The following is a 25,161-nucleotide window of genomic DNA, read 5'->3' as shown; positions in this document are numbered from 1 at the left end:
CAAATTCTATATAGAAATAAACAAGTTCAAAATATACTTTTCTATCATTTAAAAAAAGTCCTGACATACAATATATAAGCATGATAGCTATTGTTTCAAATATCTAAGAGTTTTGCTAAACAAAAAATCAAAACTACCTTGTTAGGTTTTTTATTGCAATAACCCTCAGGATGAAGAACACATATGACAAGTATGTATGATAGAGATAAGACGCTTCCCTCAAATTTTTTAGACTCGAAATTAGCCTCACCTTTTTCACGCTTTCAAATATTTCAGAAAATCTTTCTTTGTATTAGTATCTATTAGTTAACACATATAGAAAAACATGTTAATATAGGCAGTTGTTTGTGATAATATTTATAAAGATTGAATAAACAACTCAGAGTAAATGAAGAGGATGCTATGGTATATTAGCCTTGAATGGGCTCTGCTCCAATTCTCTAGCAAGCAGCATTAACTTCTGGACAAGGCTCATGATTTACTAGGCATTCAGCCTGATGCTATCAACAGAAGCATTACCAACTGCCACATGAGGTATTAATGTGGAACACCATTATCTGACCTCCCCAAACCTAACTGTTTCATGCCAAACTATGGGTTACAATAAAGAAAAGGGATTTTCATAATCAGTAAGCAACTCATTAATCCTCCACAATGTTGGTTTAAACCCTATCCTATAAACACAACCAGGTTACTGACCTGTGGTCAAAACATTTTGGTTGAAGTATTGACTAACATAAATGAGTTGGATTTTCACCATTAATTTTCATCAAATTAATGATGAACTAACAAGGCAACATCTTTCTTGGAAGCCTTGGCTGTCTGACATAAAGATCTGTACAAAGTTTCTCAAATGGAAGCCAGACTAAGGCTTCGCAGATTCAAAACTCTACTTTCTATGAGGAGAAAAACATTGATTTCCATGCCATAAACTTCATGGTAGATGACTTAATAGTAGTTAGCTTGTTTACAAGCCATTCATTGATGTTTTCAGAGAAAATGTTACCTACAAAACACCAACTTTTAGTTGTGTAGCCACAAAGTACACTCTGCTATTATTCTCTGCTATTAGTTAATGGAGTGAAAATAAAGAAGTGGCCCTAAGAGGAAAGAAACCGTTGTGGCTGAAACCAGCCTAACCCATATTTTGTCAGAGTATTTACTTGTGCGTGGATATTGGAAATGGAAGCGGCAGCTATGCAGAGGATAAGAAAGCAACTTAGGAGCTGGGGCAGTAGGTATAAAGAGTAGAGATGGACTCTTGGGAGGACAGTAAAGATAAATTAGGACAATTCTGCAACTGTGTCTTAATCCAGATAGTAGTAACATATATACCACTGCAAAAGCTGTAGTTTGTCATGTTTAGGATATGCAGTAAACATACCTTGAAGGCTTAAACACTTGTCACTATCACTCATTCAAAGCTAATCACTATTCTAGATACTGAAGAAACTCAGATAAATAATACATAGTCTCTGTTTCTAAAATGCATAAGAGTCTAGCATGGAACACAGAGATATAAAATATTAAAGAATATTATGATATAAATTCAAGGTGCAACAAAATTACAGATTACCATTTAAAGCATGGTTATAGTATTATTAAAAGCACAGAACTCTGCACACAGTAGGAACTTCCACTACTTTTCTTTTCCTTCCATATAATTTGCCCTTAGATGCTGCCAGTAACTTTCATAACTTTGGGTGCAAATTACTTTACCACTTTGATGTTCACAATCTCCTAATCCGTAAACCAGATCTACATGGTTTATTAAGTCTCACCTTAAGACCTTGAAACTATATTAAAAAAATAACTCTTTTAAAAGGTGAGGAGAAAAAGAAAAATTTGGGATATGATACGGAAATCCACTCAATGTTCAGTATCTGAGGATTAGAATAGTATGTACAAAGCGAGTAAATATGTCCTGCAAGAAAGGCAAGTGATGTTTAGGGTAAGAAAGGAATCCCAGTGCCGTTTTTGTAAACAAATTGGAAAAAATGATAAAGATTGACATCTAAGTAAGAAAAATCTAAGTTCCTGTGATGCCTAAGTGGCTCAGCAGTTGAGCATCTGCCTTTGCCTCAGGGCGTGATCCCGGTTTCAGGATCAAGTCCTGCATCGGGCTCCTTGAAATGAAGCCTGCTTCTCCCTCTGCCTGTGTCTCTGCCTCTCTCTGTGTATCTCTTATGAATAAATAAAATCTTTAAAAAAAAACAGAAAAAGAAAAATATAAGTTCCTTTTGGCTTCTGAAGGAAGGCCAATATTCAGATAAAGCTGAGGAGAGGGCCCCTAAGATCAGGGGTTAAATGGGTGCTCGAGTTGTACAGTTATGTATATTCCTACTACATGCCAGGCCCTGTACTGGATACGTTCATATATAGTACGAAAATATTCAGAGAGGACATAGAGAATATATATATATATACGCACACACACATATATATATTAGCAAGTTTAGTATCTCACACAAGTGAGAAATTTTTGTTTTAAGGAAACTAATGCTTACCAAGTTCAAACAGAAATTCCTAAGTTTATTAACTGGCAAGTGAAAATGTCAAGGCTTAAAGAATGTATTAAGTACTCTTAACACCAAGTATATAAGGAAAAACTCCTTGCAATTCAGACTGAAAGAGAGAAGACACAGGAGTATGCATTTTCTACTTGGATTATCTGATGCATTACCGAAAGGCTGAACGCTGCACCTTTGAGAGAACAGTAATTGGAAATTCAATTTTTGTCCCTAAAGGTTTGACTACTCTGTAAACAAACAAACAAAATGGGAAATGAGAACATTTGTTAACAATTAGTCCCAACTTTTACATTATCTTAGAGGAGAACAGTTGGGGGAGAAAAGAGAACAAATAAATGATACAAATGCCAACTATTGCTTAAATCAGGGACTGTGGACAAGTCATCTTAAATGGACATAAGTGTTTAAATAGCTGTCTGCCCCTACTTGTTCTGGTAGCTCCTTGAGGACAAGGACTTTCACACATTCCTTTCTGTACCCCCAAATTCTACTGTGGTCCCTGCTAAGAAGTAGATTACCAAACAATGTCTGCTGTATTAATAAACTGTGTTCCCTTTCTTTCCTCCCTTTTCCCCTTCTTCCCTTCTTGTAAAGCTTACAAAAAAGTGCTGGAAATTCATTTTATAGAACTCCCTAAAAGGAACAAACTAGGTTAGAACTAAATAGCGGAATCTCTTTAAATAATCACTGAATGGAACCAAGACTATAACCTGATTATAAATAACTATGTCACAAACTGAATTACTATGGAGTCAATTTCCATGTGACTGGTGAATCTACCAAATAGCTCCTTCTCCATAAAATAATACCACTTTCAAATGTTATACCAAATTCCCTCAGGAATCTTTCAAAAAAAATACAGAACATAAGTGTGCATTCTCTTTCCCTCTTTGCCTTGCCTCCCTTCTCCACCTTTTTCTCTCTCCTCCTTCTTTCTCACTCACCAGTTAGAATAGCCATCATCAAGAAGAAAGAGATAAATGTTGGCGAGGATGGGAGAAAAGGGATCTCTTGCACTACTGGTGGGAATGTACACTGGTGCAGCCGCTAGGGAAAAGAGTGTGGAGGTTCCCCCCAGATTAAAAAGAGAACTACCATATGATCCTACAATTCTACTTCGGGTAAAAAAAAAGTAAACGAAAACACTAATTTGAAAAGATATATGCACCACCCCCATGTTCATTCCAACATTATTTGTAATAGCCCAAGATATACAAACAACCTCAGTGTCCATCAATAGATGAATAGATAGAAAAAATGTAGTACATATATGGGGCATCTGGATGGTTCAGTCTATTGAGCATACAACTCTCGGTTTCAGCGCAGGTGGTGATCTCACAGGTTGTGATCTAATGGATCATGGGATCGAGGCCCATGTCAGGGTCTGCGCTCAGTATGGAGTCTGAGTAAGACTCTCTCCACCCTCTACGTTTACCCACCTCCCCACATGCACACTTGTGTACTTTCTCTAAAATGAATACATAAGTCTTTTTTAAAAAATGTAGTACATATACATACGATGGAGTATTATTCAGCCATGAGTAAGGAAGACATTCTGTCATTTGTAACAACATGGATGGACCTTGAGCATGTTATGCTAAGTGACAGATGTCAGACAAAGACAAGCACTGTATGATATCACTTACCAGTGGAATTTTAAAAAGTTAAACTTATGAAAACAGAGAATAAAATGGTAGTGGCCAGGGATCGGGGATGGGGAGGACCAAAGATGTTGTTTAATTTACAAATAGTAAATACGCCCTGGACATATAATGCACAGTACAGAGAAGATAGACAACAATATTGTATTATAATCATCAAACGTGTTAAGATGCTAGAACTTAATTATTCCACCTGCTAAAGAGAAAGGATAATTACATATTATGATAAAGGTGCTAATTATCAAATTACAATATATAAATGTACCAAATTAACACGTTGTAGACCTTAAGTTTATCCACTGTTATATGTCAAATACATTTCAATTAAAAAAAAAAAAAAGAAGTAACTGTGCTCAACACAGCTTGTTGGCTTGCATGTAGGGTCTTAGAGACTTCTTCAAAAACTGAGCTTTCAAAAACATTTCCACTGAGAAAATGTTAATTGTGAAATCAATAATCTAATTAGCAAAGGCATCAAATTCATCAGATTCAAGAAAGAAGAAGGAGGCCTCCCTACACAAAGGATTCTTACTAACATAACAAAAGAGGGCTCTAGTAACTTGAATTCCTCTTTAAAAGAATGAATTCAAAGTAAATTCCACCAACAAACTGAAGATTGCGTTGTCACTGCATAATAAACAAGATGGGATGTGCTTGAAAGGTACAGTGTCCAGAAAGGGTAGAGAGCTATGCAGTGAACATATCTGATGTTAAGATATGCGAAATATTAAGTCCATCTCTAAAATCAAGATAGTAGCTTTCTGGCTCTCATGACTAAGAGTGTGCCAAGAAAATTAATAAAGCCTCCCTACAATTTTGCCTTTCAAAAGTATCCAGGGTTAGCCCATCTCTCTGGAGCTATTCCTTAATCACCATGGGAATGAGGGAGTACATAGAATTCTCTCCCTGAGACGTCCTACCACACCGTTGCCTCTAGGGAGGGCCCACCAATAACGAGGGCTCCCCTTTATCCATTCCATTAGGAGAGAAATCTCAAAGTAATCTGGGATTTCTCTCCTTTATCCAGTCATTTCACAAGCCTTGATTCTGCTCTGCTACAGCCATTGTTTCTCTCCTGCCTTGATTCTGCTCCTTATCACATGAAATCAGTAGTTTCCTTGCTCTTTCCCAACCACACACACACCCCGCCACTTGATTAACCTTACCTAAAAACTGCCTTCATGTATTTCTCTGCTTTAAAAACTATTTCCCATTATCAACATGTTACATAAAATTTATCAACTCGGCATTCATAAGTCTCCATAATCTTTTCTCAATTCCTTCACACTACAACGCAGTGGTCATTTATTTTAAGCAAAAAGCTCTTCTGCTTTCAAAATATAACCTAAACTTTTCAGCTTGTTCAGGCCAGTTTCTCTTCCTCCCACTTCAAACTGCTCAGTAAATCTTCCCCCAACAGAGCAGAGTGGGAACAGTAGGGGCAGTGCTGTCAAACAAGCCTGAGTTCAAATCCTACCTCCACCACTGGCTAACCACAGGTCAGTGGATCAAGTTACTTAATCTCCCAACAGTTTCCATTTCCTGCCCATAAAATGATGAATTACCACCTGCCCCACAGAGTTATGAAGAAAGTGAAGTGAGATAACACAGTGCCTGGCACATAATATTTTCTTCACCTAAGGCAGGGACTATGCATCTTAAACTCCTTTAAAACTTCTTTAGACCCATACACCATACATATGTATGATCAATAAACCGCTTATGATTAGTTTGATAATAACTCATGAACTCTCTAATTAACCAGAGACAAACATCATTTAGAAAGAGAAGCTATGGGATCCCTGGGTGGCGCAGTGGTTTGGCGCCTGTGTTTGGCCCAGGGCGCGATCCTGGAGACCCGGGATCGAATCCCACATCGGGCTCCCGGTGCATGGAGCCTGCTTCTCCCTCTGCCTATGTCTCTGCCTCTCTCTCTCTGTGTGACTATCATAAATAAATAAAAACTAAAAAAAAAAAAAGAAAGAAAGAAAGAGAAGCTAAACAGCAGTGGAATCACTTGACCTCTGGAGTTTGCCAAGTTCTGTGCAGTCAAGCAAATCACAATGATTTTTCTTTTTGTAGCTTTCCTCCTAGGCCAAATCCAAGCACAGTTATCTTTGAACAACATAGGTTTGAAATGTACCAGAGTCCATTTATGTGTGGATTTTTTAAATAAATACCATACTATAAATGTATTTCCTCTTATGATTTTTATAATTTATTTTTATATTGGAGTTCAATTTGCCAACATATAGGGTAACACCCAGTGCTCATCCCATCAAGTGCCCCCCTCAGTGCCCCTCACCCAGTCACCCCCACCCCCCGCCCACCTCCCTTTCCACCACCTCTTCTTCGTTTCCCAGAGTTAGGAGTCTCTCATGTTCTGTCTCCCTCTCTGATACTTCCCACTCATTTTTTTTCCTTTCCCCTTTATTCCCTTTCACAATTTTTTAAATTCCCCATATGAATGAGACCATATAATGATTGTCCTTACCCAATTGACTTATTTCACTCAGCACAATACCCTCCAGTTCCATCCACATCAAAGCAGATGGTGGGTATTTGTCATTTCTAATGGCTGAGTAATATTCCACTGTATACATAAACCACATCTTCTTTATCCATTCATCTTTCGATGGACACCGAGGCTCCAGCCACAGTTTGGCTATTGTGGACATTGCTGCTAGAAACATCAGGGTGCAGGTGTCCCGGCGTTTCATTGCATCTGTATCTTTGGGGTAAATCCCCAGAAGTGCAATTGCTGGGTTGTCGGGCAGATCTATTTTTAAGTCTTTGAGGAACCTCCACACAGTTTTCCAGAGTGGCTGCACCAGTTCACATTCCCACCAACAGTGCAGGAGGGTTCCCCTTTCTCCACATCCTCTCCAACATTTGTGGTTTCCTGCCTTGTTAATTTTCCCCATTCTCACTGGTGTGAGGTGGTATCTCATTGTGGTTTTGATTTATATTTCCCTGATGGCCAGTGATGCAGAGGATTTTCTCATGTGTGTATTGGCCATGTCTATGTCTTCCTCTGTGAGATTTCTGTTCATGTCTTTTGCCCATTTCATGACTGGATTGTTTGTTTCTTTGCTGTTGAGTTTAAGAAGTTCTTAATAGATCTTGGATACTAGTCCTTTACCTGATACGTCATTGGCAAATATCTTCTCCCATTCTGTAGGTTGTCTTTTAGTTTTGTTGATGGTATCTTTTGCTTTGCAAAAGCTTCTTATCTTGAGGAAGTCCCAATAGTTCATTTTTGCTTTTGTTTCTCTTGCCTTCATGGATGAATCTTGCAAGAAGTTACTGAGGCCAAGTTCAAAAAGGGTGTTGCCTGTGTTCTCCTCTAGGAGGTTGATGGACTCTTGTCTCACATTTAGATCCTTCATCCATTTTGAGTTTATCTTTGTGTATGGTGAAAGAGAGTGGTCTAGTTTCATTCTTCTGCATGTGGATGTCCAATTTTCCCAGCACCATTTATTGAAGAGACTGTCTTTTTTCCAGTGGATAGTCTTTCCTCCTTTGTTGAATATTAGTTGACCATAAAGTTGAGGGTCCACTTCTGGATTTTCTATTCTGTTCTGTTGATGTATGTATCTGTTTTTGTGCCAGTACCACACTGTCTTGATGACCACAGCTTTGTAGTACAACCTGAAATCTGGCATTGTGATGCCCCCAGCAGTGGTTTTCTTTTTTAATACTCTCCTGGCTATTCGGGGTCTTTTCTGATTCCACACAAATCTTAAGATGATTTGTTCCAACTCTCTGAAGAAAGTCCATGGTATTTTGATAGGGATTGCATTAAACGTGTGAATTGCCCTGGGTAACATTAGCATTTTCACAATATTAATTCTTCCAATCCATGAGCATGGAATATTTTTCTATCTCTTTGTGTCTTCCTCAATTTCTTTTAGAAGTCTTCTGTAGTTTTTAGGGGATAGATCCTTTACCTCTTTGGTTAGGTTTATTCCTAGGTATCTTATGCTTTTGGGTGCAGTTGTAAATGGGATTGACTCCTTAATTTCTCTTTTGTCAGTCTCATTGTTAGTGTATAGAAATCCCACTGACTTCTGGGCATTGATTTGTATCCTGCCACACTGCCAAATTGCTCTATGAGTTCTAGAAATCTTGGAGGGGAGGCTTTTAGGTTTTCTAGGTAGAGTATCATGTCATCTGCGAAGAGGGAGAGTTTGACTTCTTCTTTGCCAATTTGAATGCCTTTTATTTATTTTTGTTGTCTGATTGCTGAGGCTAGGACTTCTAGTACTATATTGAATAGCAGTGGTGCGAGTGGACATCCCTGTCTTGTTCCTGATCTTAGGGGAAAGGCTCCCAGTGCTTCCCCATTGAGAATGCTATTTGCTGTAGGCTTTTTGTAGATGGCTTTTAAGATGTTGAGGAATGTTCCCTCTATCCCTACACTCTGAAGACTTTTGATCAGGTGTGGATGCTGCATTTTGTCAAATGCTTTCTCTGCATCTATTGAGAGGATTATATGGTTCTTGTTTTTCTCTGGCTGATATGATCAATCACATTGATTACTTTATGAGTGTTGAACCAGCCTTGCATCCCAGGGATAAATCCCACTTGGTCATGGTGAATAATCTTCTTAATGTATTGCTGGATCCTATTGGCTAGTATCTTGTTGAGAATTTTTGCATCCGTGTTCATCAGGGATATTGGTCTAGAATTCTCCTTTTTTGGTGGGGTCTTTGGTTTTGGAATTAAGGTGATGCTGGCCTTACAGAACGAGTTTGGAAGTATTCCATCTCTTTCTATCTTTCCAAACAGCTTTAGTAGAATAGGTATGGTTTCTTCTTTAAACATTTGATAGAATTCCCCAGGGAAGCCATTTTCTTGTGGTTTTCCAAAAATGCGTCCCTTTCTTCTACATTGTCTAATTTATTGGCATACAGCTGCTCATAATATGTTTTTATTTTTTTTTTTATTTTCATTTATTTATGATATTCACACACACAGAGAGAGAGAGAGAGAGAGAGAGAGAGAGAGAGAGAGGCAGAGACATAGGCAGAGGGAGAAGCAGCAGGCTCCATGCACCGGGAGCCCAACGTGGGATTCAATCCTGGATCTCCAGGATTGCGCCCTGGGCCAAAGGCAGGCGCCAAACTGCTGCGCCACCCAGGGATCCCCTCATAATATGTTTTTAAAATCGTTTGTATTTCCTTGGTGTTGGTGGTGATCTCTCCTTTCTCATTCATGATTTTAGTAATTTGAGTCTTTTCTCTCTTCTTTTTAATAAGGATGGCTAATGGTTTATCTATCTTATTAATTCTTTCAAAGAACAAACTCCTGGTTTTGTTAATCTGTTCCACAGTTCTTCTGGTCTCTATTTCATTGAGTTCTGCTCGAATCTTTATTAACGCTCTTCTTCTGCTGGGTGTAGGATCTATCTGCTGTTTTTTTCTCCAGCTCCTTTAGGCGCAAGGTTAGCTTTTGTATTTGAGTTCTTTCCAGTTTTTGGATGGATGCTTGTATTGTGATGTATTTCCCCCTCAGGACTGCTTTTGCTGTATCCCAAAGATTTTGAACAGTTACTTCTATCTTCATTCTCGTTAGTTTCCTTGAATCTTTTTAATTTTTCCCTAATTTCCTGGTTGAGCCTTTCATCTTTTAGCAGGATGGTCCTTAACCTCCACGTGTTTGAAATCCTTCCACACTTCTTCTCACAGGTTCTTTAGTTCTAATTTCAAAGCATTATGGTCTGAAAATATGCAGGGGATGATCCCAATCTTTTGGTATCGGTTAAGAGCTGATTTGTGACCCAGTATGTGGTCTATTCTGGAGAAAGTTCCATGTGCACTTGAGAAGAATGTGTATTCAGTTGTGTTTGGATGTAAAGTTCTGCAAATATCTGTGAAATCCATCTGGTCCAGTGTATCATTTAAAGCTCTTGTTTCTTTGGAGATGTTGTGCTTAGAAGACCTGTCGATTGTAGAAAGCGCTACATTCAAGTCACCAAGTATAAGTGCATTTTTATCTAAGTATATCTTAACTTTGGTTATTAATTGATTGATATACTTGGCAGCTCCCACAATCGGGGCATAAATATTGATGATTGTTAAGTCCTCTTGTTGGACAATCCTTTAAGTATGATATAGTGTCCCTCTTCATCTCTTACTACCAGCTTTGGGATAAACTAGTTTATTTGATATAAGGATAGCTACCCCTGCTTTCTTCTGAGGGCTAGTTGAATGGTAAATGGTTCTCCAACCTTTTATTTTCAGGGTGTAGGTGTCCTTATGTCTAAAGTGAGTCTCTTGTAAACAACAAATAGATGGGTCTTGCTTTTTTATCCAGTCTGAAACTCTGCACCTTTTGATGGAGTCATTAAGTCCATTCACGTTCAGAGTTACTATTGAAAGATATGAATTTAGTGTCATCATGATACCTATTCAGTCCCTGTTCTTGTGGATTGTTCCCTTGGACTTCCTCTTTCTATTACAGAATCCCCCTTATATTTCTTGCAGAGCTGGTGTCGTGGTCACATATTCTTTCAGTTTCTGTCTATCTTGGAAGATCTTTATCTCTCCTTCTATTCTGAATGAGAGCCTAGCTGGATAAAGGATTCTTGGCTGCATGTTCTTCTCATTTAGGACCCTGAATATATCCTGCCAACCCTTTCTGGCCTGCCAGGTCTCTGTGGAGAGGTCTGCTGTTAATCTAATATTTCTCCCCATAAAAGTTAGAGATTTCTTGTCTCTAGCTGCTTTAAAGATCTTCTCTTTATCTTTGAAATTTGCAAGCTTCACTATTAAATGTCGAGGTGTTGAGCAGTTTTTATTGATTTTAGGGGGGATCTCTCTATTTCCTGGATCTGAATGCCTGTTTGCCTTCCCAGATTAGGAAAATTTTCAGCTATGATTTGTTCAAATACATATTCTGGACCTCTGTCCCTTTCGGCGCCCATGGGAACCCCAATTAAACGTAGGTTTTTCCTCCTCAGGCTGTCGTTTATTTCCCTTAATCTAACTTCATGGTCTTTTAATTGTTTATCTCTTTTTTCCTCAGTTTCCCTCTTTGCCTTGTCTTCTATGTCACTCACTCGTTCTTCTACCTCGTTAACCCTCATCGTTAGGACCTCTAGTTTGGATTGCATCTCATTCAATTTATTTTTAATTTCTGCCTGATTGGATCTAAATTCTGCAGTCATGAAGTCTCTTGAGTCCTTTATGCTTTTTTCTAGCGCCACCAGTAGCTTTATAATTGTAGTTCTGAATTGGATTTCTGACACTGAATTGTAATCCAAATATTGTAACTCTGTGGGAGAGAGGACTGTTTCTGATTCTTTCTTTTGAGGTGAATTTTTCCTTCTAGTCATTTTGCCCAGTGCAGAGTCCAAAAACAAGTTGTACTGGGAAAAGGAGGAAAAGAGAGAAGAGAAAAAAGAAAAGAAAAAGAAGAAAGAAAGAAAGAAAGAAAGAAAGAAAGAAAGAAAGAAAGAAAGAAAGAAAGAAAGAAAAGAAAAGAAGAAGAAGAGAGAAGAGAAGAAAAAAGAAAAGAAAAAGAAAGAAAGAAAGAAAGAAAAGAAAAAAAAGAAAAGAAAAAAGAAAAGAAAAGAAAGAAAGAAAAGAAAAGAAAGAAAAGAAAAGAAAAGAAAAGAAAAGAAAAGAAAAGAAAAGAAAAGAAAAGAAAAGAGGAAAAAAGGGAGGGGGAAGCAAACAGAAAACAAAAAACAAGGGGGAGTATCCTCTGATTCTGTATACTGTAAATCCCTCGACTTCCCCTGGAACTTTCCAGTGCTGCTTTGTCGATAACTTACTTTTCCCCTGTCCGTCTAGCTGGTCTTCTGGGGGAGTAGAATCTGCTGTGCTGATTTTCAGGTGTGAGCACATGGGGGTTGCTTCTCAGCCCCCTGCCTGGTGCAGGGCTCAGTGAAAGTTGTTTAAGCTGTTTGTCCGGTGAGGCCACTGTGAGGGTCAGTGGGGGTTGTTTATCCTGTGAGGCCCCAGGAGGAACAACAGTGGCGGCGGCCAGCTCTCCAGCCCTGGAGTCAGATCCAGCAGGAACTACCGCAGCTCCCAGTCCGCAGGGGCCTGGATGCTCCGGGGGCGTTGGCCCGCCGGTCTACACAGCTCGGAGCTGCCCAGCGGCAGGACCGTCCTCGCTGTCCTGGGCCCTCCCGGCCTCTGCCTGTCCTGGGGGGAGTGCTGGATCCTGGCCTGTGTCCCCCAGGGCCCTGGGCTCCAGGGCCTGAGCGGCTGGAATCGCGCTCAGGACCACGCAGCTCCCTCTGCGGAGCCTCCGCCCGAGCTGCGTCCGAGCTGCTCCCCGCCCCACCCGGCACGGGCTACAGCCCTTTAGGGAGCTCTACCACGGGGTGTGGCGTGCTCTCCCCCAGGGTGCAGGTCCTCTGTTGGTGCCCCTGGGAGCCTGAGGGCATCCCCGCCCTCCTGGGATGCTGCTCCAACTCCCGGCATGCGCCTTTCTGTCCGGGAAGATTGATGAAGCTCCTGCTTCTCCCGGACTGGGCTTTCCTGTCCTGGGGGCTTTGCTGCATGGCCTTAGCCCACTCCTTGCTGGGCCCCTCCCCCTTGGATGCTTTTTATTTATTCCCCTCCCCACCCCCCCATCTTTCTACCTTGATAGAAGCTCGAACTCTTCTCACTATGGCATTCCAGTTGTTCTCTTTTTATTTTTTATTTTTATTTATTTATTTTTATGATAGTCACACAGAGAGAGAGAGAGAGGCAGAGACATAGGCAGAGGGAGAAGCAGGCTCCGTGCACCGGGAGCCCGATGTGGGATTTGATCCCGGGTCTCCAGGATCGCGCCCTGGGCCAAAGGCAGGCGCTAAACCGCTGCGCCACCCAGGGATCCCACAGCTGTTCTCTTTTTAAATCTCAGGCCGAATTCGTAGGTTTTCAGGATGATTTGAAAGTTATCTAGGTAATTTCGTGGGGGACAGGTGACTTGGGGATCCTACTCTTCCACCATCTTGCCCCTCCTCCTCTTATGATTTTTCTTAAGTAAGTTCCACACCCAGCATGGAGGCTTGAACTCACAACACTGTAATTAAGACCTGAGCTGAGATCAAGAGTCAGAAGCTTAACCCATTGAGCCACCCAGCTGCTCCTCCTCTTAAGATTTTCTTAAAAACATTTTCTTGTCTCTAGCTTACTTTATTGAAGGAATACAGTATATGGTACACAGAACATACAAAAATAACATAATCAATTGTTTATGCTGTTGGTAAGGCTTCCAGTCAACAGCAGGCTGTAACGCTTAGGTTTTGGGAGCATCAGAAGTTACACATGGATTTTCAACTATGTAGGGGGTCAATGCCCCCAACTCCCATGTTGTTCAAGAGTCCATTGTAATGATTTTTATGTGTCTGGGAGTAATTTACATGACATAAGATGCCATAACACTGTGCCTGACCATAATAAGTGCTGAAATAAATGTCTTCTGTAAAATGATTAATAAAAATATATTTCCGGAGTTTCAAATATTGCAATCAAATCCTAGAATCAATCACATCAGCATAAAAAATTTTCAGCTGAAATTTGCTGTTTTCTCACACACACACACACACACACACAGTGACCATGAAAATAAGACACAGAACACTGAAAGAATTAAAGAAAAATTTAAGGATGGGAAAAGACAATTATATCTTTTTAGCTATCTGGGGTAGGCATAGAGTGGACAGAATTGAGGAAAAATGTAATTTATTTGTTGCTTCTCAGCAAACCAAAAGCTTAACTTTAAACTCTAGGCTCCTACTCTGATTTTTCGTTCTATCAAACATGTGAATTGGTGTACTATTATGGTGGTATTTTTAAGTGCTTAATCATTGGTATTTACATTTGTAAGAACTGTGTAGAAATAGTGAAAGAATTCAGAAATCTTCAACAATTAATACCATTATTAAATTGTGTATTAAATTACCAATCAAATAACACCAAGAATTAATGTCATTACAGTGGGGGATATTTTAGAGAAGAACAGAGAACACAGACTTAAAGAAAAAATAATGTTTCACCAAAGTGAACACAGAGGATGCCAAATGGAGTAAACTCTAAGACTGAACTTAGACAAATTGTTGGGATTATGTATGAAATAAAAAAGGATATTGTAGTACAATAATCCTGGAAGAACTTAAATAAGGAAGTATAAAACAATATGGTCAGCATCTTAACTCATTATTTAACCACTGATGAACTTTGTATTATATTAATCTCAATTTTAGGACAATATGAAGTTTTAAGGGTATCATAATTGGGCAAAAAGTTAACATCTTCCATCTTCCACAAAAAAACACTGATTCATTCATAAACACAACTTATTCCTAAAGCTTTTAGGGATATGTACATAGGATGCATAAATGTGATAGGAGTCAGTGGTGAAAGTTAATGTCTTTTAGGAAATAAATTGTTTTGTAGAAATATAAAGCTCAATATAATCACCTGTGACTGTTCTATTTCTGCTTTGTTTAACTTGATTCCAAGGATTTCAGCAGCAACCTTCTGAAAACACAGGAAGACCTACATAACAAAAATAGGTTTAAATGATTTAAAACAGGCATGCTTAAGTTACCTTTAAATAAATTTAACTTTCTTTAAAAATGATAAACATCAAGAATTGTGAAAATATGATGTACCAGGTTACTCCAAAAATAGCTTTGTTAAATACAGTAACATTTTAAGTGTAACAATTTTAGATGATTAAATCATAATTTGAAAATCATGCAATTCACTAAATTAGTCTAAACACAGACGTTTATCTCTAAAAATTTACATTGAAACTTTTTTGTTTTATTTTTCTAAAGATTTTATTTATTTGAGAGAGAGAGAGAGCATGCAAGAGTGCGCAAGCAGGGGGAGGGGCAGCAGGAGAAACAGACCCCCTGCTGAGCAGGGAGCCCAACACAAGGCTCAACCCCAGGACCCTGAGATCATGACCTGAGCCAAAGATAGACACTTAATGACTGGGCCACTCAGGCACCCTTACATTAAAAAAACTTTAACATAAGAGAATTAATTACAGATACCACATTTAAAAAAAAACGACTACTAGCATAACAGACTCCTGAAAGTCCTGGGAAAAATAAATTAGTCTGTATTTTAGCACCCAGGTTTTCACTGGCAATTCTTTATTGGTCTTTTGATCTGGCTTTAGCCTATCTTAAAAGATCACCTTCCAATACTTTAATAATCTTTGTGGCTTTCACCAATTTCAATAAATTCTCCATCATTTCTTGAACAAAACAACTTAGTAATCTGTATTCTTTTTATTGGTGCAGGAGCAGTATAATCTGTTATCCTTAAACAAAAATCAACAGTACTTTTCTGTAAACAGCCTTTCATACATACCTAGCTTATGCTGGTCCCACTATGATTCTAGGACTCCAATCCAGACATTGCCTATAATATTATACTTGTTTTTGCTTCATAAATGTCTTATCATATTCTTATCCCTACTTATCTTGTGATTACTTACTGAATATTGCAACTAATTTAATTCTGATTTCTAAAAAGAGAGAGAGAGACAGAGACAGAGACAGAGAGAGAGAGAGATACACATATCCCCAAAAGGCTCATGTCCTTTACATTCGAAATAGCATTATACATTATAGTTCACTGATGGTCAACATTCACGAAAAATAAGAAAGCTAGCATGGAGGAATGGAGAGAAAGAGAGGGACTGTAAGGAAAATAAGCAAAGTGGTTAAGGGAGTATAAATCACATAAGATCTGGTAGGCTATGGAAGGGCTTTGGCTTTCACTCTGAGTTAAATGGAAGCCATGGGAAAGTAGCTTGATGACCTCTATTTTAACAGGGTCGATCTGATTATTGTATTGAGTACTCTCACTACAGAAGAACAAAGGTACAAAAAGACAAGCCAGAAGGACACTAATGTAAGAGATGATGGGGGCTTGAAACAAAGTACTAGCAATGGAGAGAGTAGAAATAGTCACCAGGTTCTGGATACGTCATGAAAGTAGAACCAACAGGACTTGGCAATAGATAGATGGAGTATATAAAAGAAAGAGGAGTTGAGAATGATTCTAAAATTTCCTCAGCCTTAGCAACTAGCAGAAGATCTGCCATTTATTGAACTGAGGAAGACTATGGGAGATTTCAGGAGACACTATCAAGAATTTAGTTCTGAACCTGAATAAAATTAGGGCTGCTTATTAGGCATCTAAGTGGAGGTGATGAACAGCCAGTTGGAATATATGAGTCTGGGTTCAAGAAAGATGTCTGGTCAAAGCCTTGGGACTAAATGAGGTCACTAAGGAAATAAGTTTAGAAAAATGTTATCCAAGGGCTAAGCTTAGGGAACAGCAATATTCAGAAGTCAGAGTGAGAAGGAATCAAAAAAAAAAAAAAAAAAAAAGGAACTGAGAGAGAGTAGTTAGTGAGGTAAGAGTAAACCAGGGGTTGCAGTATCCTGGAAGGTAAACGAGGAAAGTATTTCAAAAAAGAGAAAGTGATCAACTATTTTCTAACTCAAGGAAGATAAGGACTAACAGCAAACCACCACTTTTAGCAAAAACAGGGTCACTGGTGACTTTAATAATAGTAGTTTGGGTGAAATACTGGGTGAAGAAGTCCAGCTGACTGTTCAAGAGAAACTGCAAAGAGAGAACTAGAGACAATTCTTTCAAAACACACTCCACTGGAACTAAGGGAAAGAAAGAAGGCAACAGCTCGAGAAGGATGTAGGATCAAGAGTTTCTTGTTTTTAAGATGAGAAGCCATAATATTTTGTATGCCGATAGAATAATTCAGTAGACAGAAAAAAAGTCATGATGCAGGAAGGAAAGAGAATTGCTGAGCACTGTTCGTTACTAGGCCAAGAGAAATGGGACTAAAGCACAGTGGAGGCGCAGGCCTGAGCCAGGAGCACAGAAGGCTTGTCTCACAATAATCGTACAGGAGACAGAAGATGTGGGAACAGAGACAGGGAGCAAGAAGGGTGGGGGTAAAGGTGGTGGCAAGAGTATACAGTTATCTTCTGTTGGCTTCAAATTTCTGTAAAATAGGAAACAAAGTCATCAGCTGAGAGAATGGATGAGGAAATGTTGAAGATCTAAGGAGCGAAAAGAAGCTATGAAAACAGTCATCTATGTGAAAGGGAGAGATGATGGCCTACGGAAACGTGGTATAACTACCGAGCAGTATTAAGGGCCCACTTGAGGTGATTGTGGATTTTAAGTGAAACCTCCAGCTCTCTGATCATGTTTCTCTGTTTCTCTCTGATCATGTTCAAATGCCTAGATGCTGCCACAAAGTTTAAAACTTTGGTTTAAACCACAGTTCAGGTTTAGCCAAGTGAGTCCAATAAAGTCATAGAGGAAAGGGAATTAAGGGCATATGCATGGCAATGATTTTGGTTGGTCATGAGATTTAAGTTAAAAAATTAGGAAAATGAGGACATGAAAGGAGGTTAGGGACATTAAAAAGGTGAAAATCAGCATCTACCAGGTCCTATCAGGACTGCAGATTGATGGATTAGGGAAGTCAAGGGTATGAGCTGGACAGACAGGAGGGTGGTCAGTGACCAGGATGTCTGACATTGAGATAGAAGGTAACAGAAGAGCTGTAGTGATAATGAGAGCCTGGGAGTGAGTGGCTGGGGTGAGGTAGAGGACAAACAAAGATATTGAAATTACTAAGAATTATGACAAAGGTAAGTATTAGAGAAAGTACAGTTAGAAGCTCAGGTGATGAGGGGAATAATCTGAAGATGGGGATCACTAAAGTCTTAAAGTGGTTCCATAAGAATAAACCACTTCAAAGTTGCATTTCAAGACAAAATAACAAGAATTTTTAAGGAGGGCTCAACACAAGTACACAAAAAATTTGAAGTGGTTAAACACAAACCAAAATACTGGATGTTAAAAAAATTCTAGGGACACTTGGGTAGCTCAGTTGGTTAAGCTTCTGACTCTTGGTTTTGGCTCAGGTCATGATCTCAGGATAATGAAATTGAGCCCCACATCAAGCTCTGTACCAGACATGGAAGAGGCTCTTAAGATGCTTAAGATGCTCTCTCCTTTAAAAACAGAACTGCCCTACGACCCAGCAATTGCACTGCTGGGGATTTACCCCAAAGATACAGATGCAGTGAAACAGCAGGACACCTGCACCCCAATGTTTATAGCAACATGTCCACAATAGCCAAACTGTGGAAGGAGCCTCGGTGTCCATCAAAAGATGAATGGTAAAGAAAATGTGGCCTATATATACAATGGGATATTACTCAGCTATTAGAAACAACAAATACCCACCATTTGCTTCATTCAATGTGGATGGAACTGGAGGGTATTATGCTGAGTGAAGTAAGTCGATCGGAGAAGGACAAACATTATATGGTCTCATTCATTTGGGAAATATAAAAAATAGTGAGAAGGATTAAAGGGAAAAGGAGAGAAAATGAGTGGGAAATATCAGTGAGGGTTACAGCACATGAGAGACTCTTAACTCTGGGAAATGAACAAGGGGTGGTGGAAGGGGAGGTAGGTGGGTACTGAGGGGGGCATTTGATGGGATGAGCACTGGGTATTATGCTATATGTTGGCAAATCAAACTCCAATAAAAATATACATACAAAAAAAAAAAAGATGCTTTCTCCTTCTCTCCCTCTGCCCCTCCCTACCTGCCCTCATGCTCTCACTCATACATAAAATAAAATAAAATAAATAAAATAAAATAAAATAAAATAAAATAAAATAAAATAAAATAGTTCTAAAATGACAGAAGACCCCCTAGGAAGGTAAGTGAAGGTAGAAGATCAATCCATGGTACAGATTTTATATATTTTTAAAGGCATGTGTGGGTATTGCCCATGTTTGCATTATCTTGGGAGAAAGTGTTCTGATAATAATCAATCAGAAAATAAACAGGTAATGAAATTTTAAAAAGTTCAACCCTGATAGCAATCAAAGAAATTCAAGTAGCAAGATATCATTTTTTTTGTCTTTTTGGGGTTTTTTTGGCCTACGAAATTGACAAAGATGTAAAAGGAAATAAATAAATCCTGGATGTTAAAAAAAATACTGCAGTGATACAGTACTCATACAATAATCTGATGGGTTATTAAACCTATTTAGTAATATTAAATGACATGGCCAAATTTTCTATGTGCAAATATATTAAATTAAAAAAACTAAAAAAAAAAAAAACTAAAAGACTGAATTATTTCTATATTATAATCTTACTTTTTAAAATATTTAGTACAATTAATAACCCCGGAGTGTCACTAATTAGGTTTGCAAATCCTATCCCCACCACTCCTTAACTGTGTACCCTGGACTCCCCTTACATAATCTCTCTAGGACTCATCTATAGCACAGAGATAATGAGAGCAGCACAGCACTTGCAAGTCACGAAACAAGTATTCAGTGAATGCAATTCACTAGCAGCAACAGCAATAGCATGAATATTTGAGAGTATCAGAAACTATCAGGAATCACATGAAGTTGTGAATGGTCATCTCTGGATGCTGAGATAGGTGATTTTTATGTTCTTTTTTTAAATTTATGTTTTTTAACTCTTGTACTTTTAAATTCCTTAAAATAACCATATACTTACATTAAATGAATTATAAAGATAATATAAACAGCATAAACATATCTATTTTATGTCTTCAATAGGAATTAATTTGTTCCAAAAATTAAACCTAGGAAGTACACTTCCAGTGAATATTATTATTAAACAAAATATTCAGTATTCATTATTTTACTTACAGAGTCTCCTGTCTTTGCTGAGACAAAGTGGCTACTAAAACCATTTTCCTGGCAAAGCCGTAAGTGTTTTTCAAGTTTTACCATTCGCATATGCTCCAAATCAACTAGAAAAGTGAACAAAAACAGAACAAAACTCGATTATCTGAGTCAATCAATTCACTGTTAACATGCTTAAATTTGACTTACTTTCCAATATTATATACCAGCTTAGACACTAGCTGTGTCATCACCTTGAGCAATTTCTTTAAACTTTTTATGCTTGACTCTATACATTTTTTTAATAATAAATTTATTTTTTTATTGGTGTTCAATTTGCCAACATACAGAATAACACTCAGTGCTCATCCTGTCAAGTGCCCCCCTCAGTGCCCATCACCCATTCACCCCCACTCCCCGCCCTCCTCCCCTTCCACCACCCCTAGTTCATTTCCCAGAGTTAGGAGTCTTTATGTTCTGTCTCGTCTTTCTGATATTCCCTACCCATTTCTTCTCCCTTCCCTTCTATTCCCTTTCACTATTATTTATATTCCCTAAATGAATGGGACCATATAATGTTTGTCCTTCTCCGATTGACTTATTTCACTCAGCATAATACCCTCCAATTCCATCCATGTTGAAGCAAATGGTGGGTATTTGTCAAATTTAAAAAACTAAGAATAACAAATATGCCTATCTTATGTAGAGTTATCTGAGAGTGAATCCAAGGACAGTCCACAATTACCAGCACATGAAAAGTACTTGAAAAATGAAACTTATCATTCTAATTACCTACAGCTTCAGGCACATTGATGAGACCCAAAAAAGATCTAATTAGTATAACATGTTTAAACATAATTATTACAGTTGACCTTTGAACATCATGGGTTTGAACTTACATGTGAGTTTTTACAGTACAGCACTGTAAAAGTATTTTATCTTCCTTGTGATTTTCTTAATAGCATTCTTCTATTTTAAGAATATAGCATATAATACACATAGCAAACAAAACATGTGTTAACTGACTGTTTATGCTATCAGTAAGTCTTCCAGTCAATAATAAGCTGTTTGTGGTTATGTTCTAGAGAGTCAAAAGTTCCACGTGGATTTGACTGTGCATGCAGGGGATCGGTACTCATAACCCCCAGGTTGTTCAAGGGTCAACTGGAACTGAAAGTAAGATGCACTTACCCAAGCATATTTACTCTGAAACAGTTTAACTACTTTAATAATTACAATAGCTCTTTAATCTCTATAAACTTTCATGTTAAACAAATACAGAATTAATTTTGTGCCAAAAGATAGCAATATTTTGTTGCATGTTTACTTTATTTACAACCACAGTTTAATTTCACAAACATACATCTCAGTTGCTTTCCAAACCTAAAGTACACATTTTGAAAGTAATGGGTAAGGGTATATTTCCTTGAATAGGTGTAGGTGCTTTAAAGTAAAGCATGGTACTCATAGCCAATACTGGTTTTATCCAGCATAGTCTATTTTTTCAAATGTGATCCTTTATTGGATAGTTTCTCTTTTTATAACACTACAGACTCTATAAGGGTGTTGACTCAATGCCGTCAAATTATAAGGCAAATATATTCACAGGATTTAAGGACAACTAGGCTCTTTGAGTCAATATAGGAAAAAAAAACTTAAACTGATTTCCTGAGGAAGGGACCCAACTGACTTGTAAAAACTTGTAAATTTGCAAATCTACTAAGCCTACATAATAGTGGCAATTGATAATCAACTAAAAAATGCTCTCATACTACATAAAAGGCTTTATTTAAAATTATATTGAAGGTCTTTAGTCTGTAAGCTCAAGAGATCTTTCTCTAGTAGATTTTTGATCTAGTGAGGGATTTCTGAGTCTCATTTATATTGCTTAGCTTGGATAATATGGAGCTTTTTTCTTTTCTGGCCACAAGCTGCTGTTCCTTAAACATCACTGAGACCTTATTTACAAGAACAAGCCAAAAAATGTCCAGATACCACAGGCATCAATTTGTAGAAGACTAAAATACTAAGTTATTAGCACTGACATTTATACATCTAGTTTATCATAATAATGAGGCTAAAATGCTTTCCTAATTCAACATGAGTAAGAACAAATCATGTCACTAAGAAAATTACCCAATGATGTCACTGTCCAATTAAAAATAAAAACAACACATGAAGTTTGTCATTTAACATGTCTGTGCACTAATCTTTTTGAATGGAATACTCTATCATTGTTCTGTTTTTCCCTTCTCATTTTTCCTCCCTCTCTTCTATCCCCCAACTCCCTAACTACTACATACACTTATCTATAGCACTGGGAAATTTACTACCCAAGCAAAAGGTTTTTCCTAATGAAGATAACCATGATGGGGCACCTGGGTGGCGCAGTCAGCTGAGAATCCAACTTTTGGTTTTGGCTCAGGTCATGATCTCAGGGTCATGAGATCAAGCCCCACATCAGGAACTGTACTAACAGGGAGGGAGTCTGCTTGTGATTCTCTCCCTCTGCATCCCACCCCTCCCACGCTGGCTCACATTCTCTCTATCTAAAATAAACAAATAAATCTTACAAAAAATATAAGATAACCATGAGAAACTAGTACTATCACTGGTCAACTGAAAACAACATTTATTCAATAAACACTCATTGAGTACCTATCATATGCCAAGCACTATGGTAGGCAGTGGGAACCCAAAGGTAAAAAACATATAATCCAGGTCCTAAAAAAGGCCACCACCTATATTTTAGGAACATAAAAAACCATCAGCAATCCTAACAGTTATTTTAAATAACTGAGATTCTGACAAAGGAGACAGCAGATACAGAACAGGCCCTCACAGAACTTCACTACAAAGTTTTCTTCTGTTCTGTTAAATTTAGTGGGCAATGCTTAAGAGGACTCAGTTCCTAGAATATTTAATTCTAAATAATCCAGAAATGTATATTCCAAAGAAAAAGTTATAGTGAGATGCTGGTTAAATCTTTCTTTCTTCATTTTTAAGAGCATCTTTAAAATTATTATCCAGTACCCATCTATCATACATGTGATAACACTCTCTGCTCACTGCCTTGATTTAATTTCTGTTATGTCCTTCAGTGAACCACACTTTCTATTTCTCTTGTTTTGTTTTTGAAAGTGGAATAAAAATTTCTTAATAACAGTAATTACCCAAATACTCAGAAAAACAATCATGAAATGTAAAATGCTATTAACTAGAGACAACTACTGATAATACTTTAGTATATATCTTTCCAATATCTAAGCAACTGAAGGTAAAAAAGGCATTAACATTGTACATACATGCAATTTCTCTTAACTCAACCATTCTACAGCCTCCATAAACACGTGCTTAACAATTCCAAAGGATAACCACTTTCTAGATCATTCATTCGTTCAGTTAACAAATATATGAGTGCCTGTTTGGCCAGGCACTGTCCTGGGTGTTACAGATACAAGGAGCTTACATTTTAATAAAGGCAAGAGACTAACAAGTAAAATACATAGAACTGTAAGTGCAACGGCCCTATGGGAAGATTACGTTTAGCAGTAAAAGAAAAGCAGGAGGCCAGGGTGGCTGAAATGAGTTTTAAAAGCTGGAACCGTGGCAGTGCCAGTGGCTCAGTGGTTTAGCAACACCTTCAGCCCAGAGCATGATCCTGGAGACCTGGGATCGAGGCCATGTCAGGTTCCCCACAGGGATCCTGCCTCTTCCTCTGTCTATGTTTCTGCCTCTCACTGTGTCTCTCATGAGTAAATAAATAAAATCTTAAAAAAAAAAAAAAAAGCCAGGAACCAGATCACACAGGGTACACTGGCCATATTTCAAGAAAACAAAGAAAACCCAGTGTAATATGACATTTTAGAAGGTTCATTTGGGCTGTTTTGCTGAGAATAAACTACAGAAAGTCAAATGTAAGGCAGAGAAGCCATTGAGGAAGCTTTTGTAAAAATCTAAAAGAAAAAATCTCAGGGAAAATCTCAGGGAAGAAAGCGGAGCCAAGAGAGACTGGGTTGCAGTGATATATACATATTTTTTGAGTCTCTGGATCACACCATACCTAAAGATAGAATAGTTACTGGGCTTTTCAGTTATGTGAGGCGAAGGCAATAAAATTCCCTCCATTTTTGGTTAAAAAAAAAAAGTCTAAGGAAGAGAAGATGATAGTTTGGACAATACTTGGTAGCAGTAGAGATGGTTAAAAAGTAGGGCAGATTCTCCTGCCCTATGACCCAGCAATTGCACTGCTGGGGATTTACCCCAAAGATACAGATGCCATGAAAAGCCGGGACACCTGCACCCCGATGTTTATAGCAGCAATGTCCATAATAGCCAAACTGTGGAAGGAGCCTCGGTGTCCATCAAAAGATGAATGGATAAAGAAGATGTGGTCTATGTATACAATGGAATATTACTCAGCCATTAGAAATGACAAATATCCACCATTTGCTTCGACGTGGATGGAACTGAGTGAAATAAGTCAATCAGAGAAGGACAAACAGTGTATGTTCTCATTCATTTGGGGAATATAAAAAATAGTGAAAGGGAATAAAGGGGAAAGGAGAGAAAATGAGTGGGAAATATCAGTGAGGGTGACAGCACATGAGAGACACCTAACTCTGGGAAATGAACAAGGGGTAGTGGAAGGGGAAGTAGGTGGGGGGTTGGGGTGACTGGGTGATGGGCACTGAGGGGGGCACTTGGCGGGATGAGCACTGTGTGTTATGCTATATGTTGGCAAATTGAACTCCAATAAAAAAAAAAGTAGGGCAGATTCTCAATAGATTTTTGGGATAAAAAGTAAATCCAAATGCTAATGGATTTGACATGGGATGTGAGGCATTCAGAGAAATCACTTGAAGACAGTTACTTGGATTTAAAATGAGACACGGGGACACCTGGGTGGTTCAATGGTTGAGCGTCTGCCTTCAGCTCAGGACGTGACCCTCAGATTGGAGATAAGTCCCACATCAGGCTTCTGCGGGGGGCCTGCTTCTCCCGCTGCCTGTCTCTGCCTCTCTCTCTGTGTCTCTCATGAATAAATAAATAAAATCTTTTTTAAAAATTGAAAAATAAAAATAAAATGAGATACAGTATATTATAGGAATGTTCTAGCCACACTCAGTTGCATGGATGGAAGTGTTGAGCAGATAAAGGTTTGCATTCAAGCAGAGAAATTACTTAAGTAATTAGGCAGAGAAACTGTACCATGTAAAATTACTGAAAAGAAGGGCAGGTAAGCTGAAGATAGTAAATGTAAGGAAGTGATTGATG

At 38.3% G+C, this 25,161-nt stretch overlaps 1 protein-coding gene across 2 annotated transcripts in view; it reads right to left on the bottom strand.

Annotated features, from left to right (window-relative positions):
* The window catches only part of RAB28 (RAB28, member RAS oncogene family), a 105,628-nt gene that overhangs the window by 3,084 nt on the left and 77,383 nt on the right, over window positions 1-25,161 (bottom strand). For both annotated transcript variants that reach the window (XM_041753075.1, XM_041753074.1), the window contains exons 5-6: window positions 19,909-20,012; window positions 14,620-14,697 (exon numbers count right to left, since the gene is read on the bottom strand). In XM_041753075.1, the coding sequence (XP_041609009.1) occupies window positions 14,620-14,697; window positions 19,909-20,012 (182 nt within the window). The remainder of the gene's footprint in view (window positions 1-14,619; window positions 14,698-19,908; window positions 20,013-25,161) is intronic.

Source organism: Vulpes lagopus, chromosome 4 (assembly GCF_018345385.1).
Source record: "Vulpes lagopus strain Blue_001 chromosome 4, ASM1834538v1, whole genome shotgun sequence".
Classification (NCBI taxonomy): Eukaryota; Metazoa; Chordata; class Mammalia; order Carnivora; family Canidae; genus Vulpes; species Vulpes lagopus.
The sequence above is the reverse complement of the archived record's forward strand: the minus strand, read 5'-3'. Positions and strand labels throughout refer to the sequence as shown.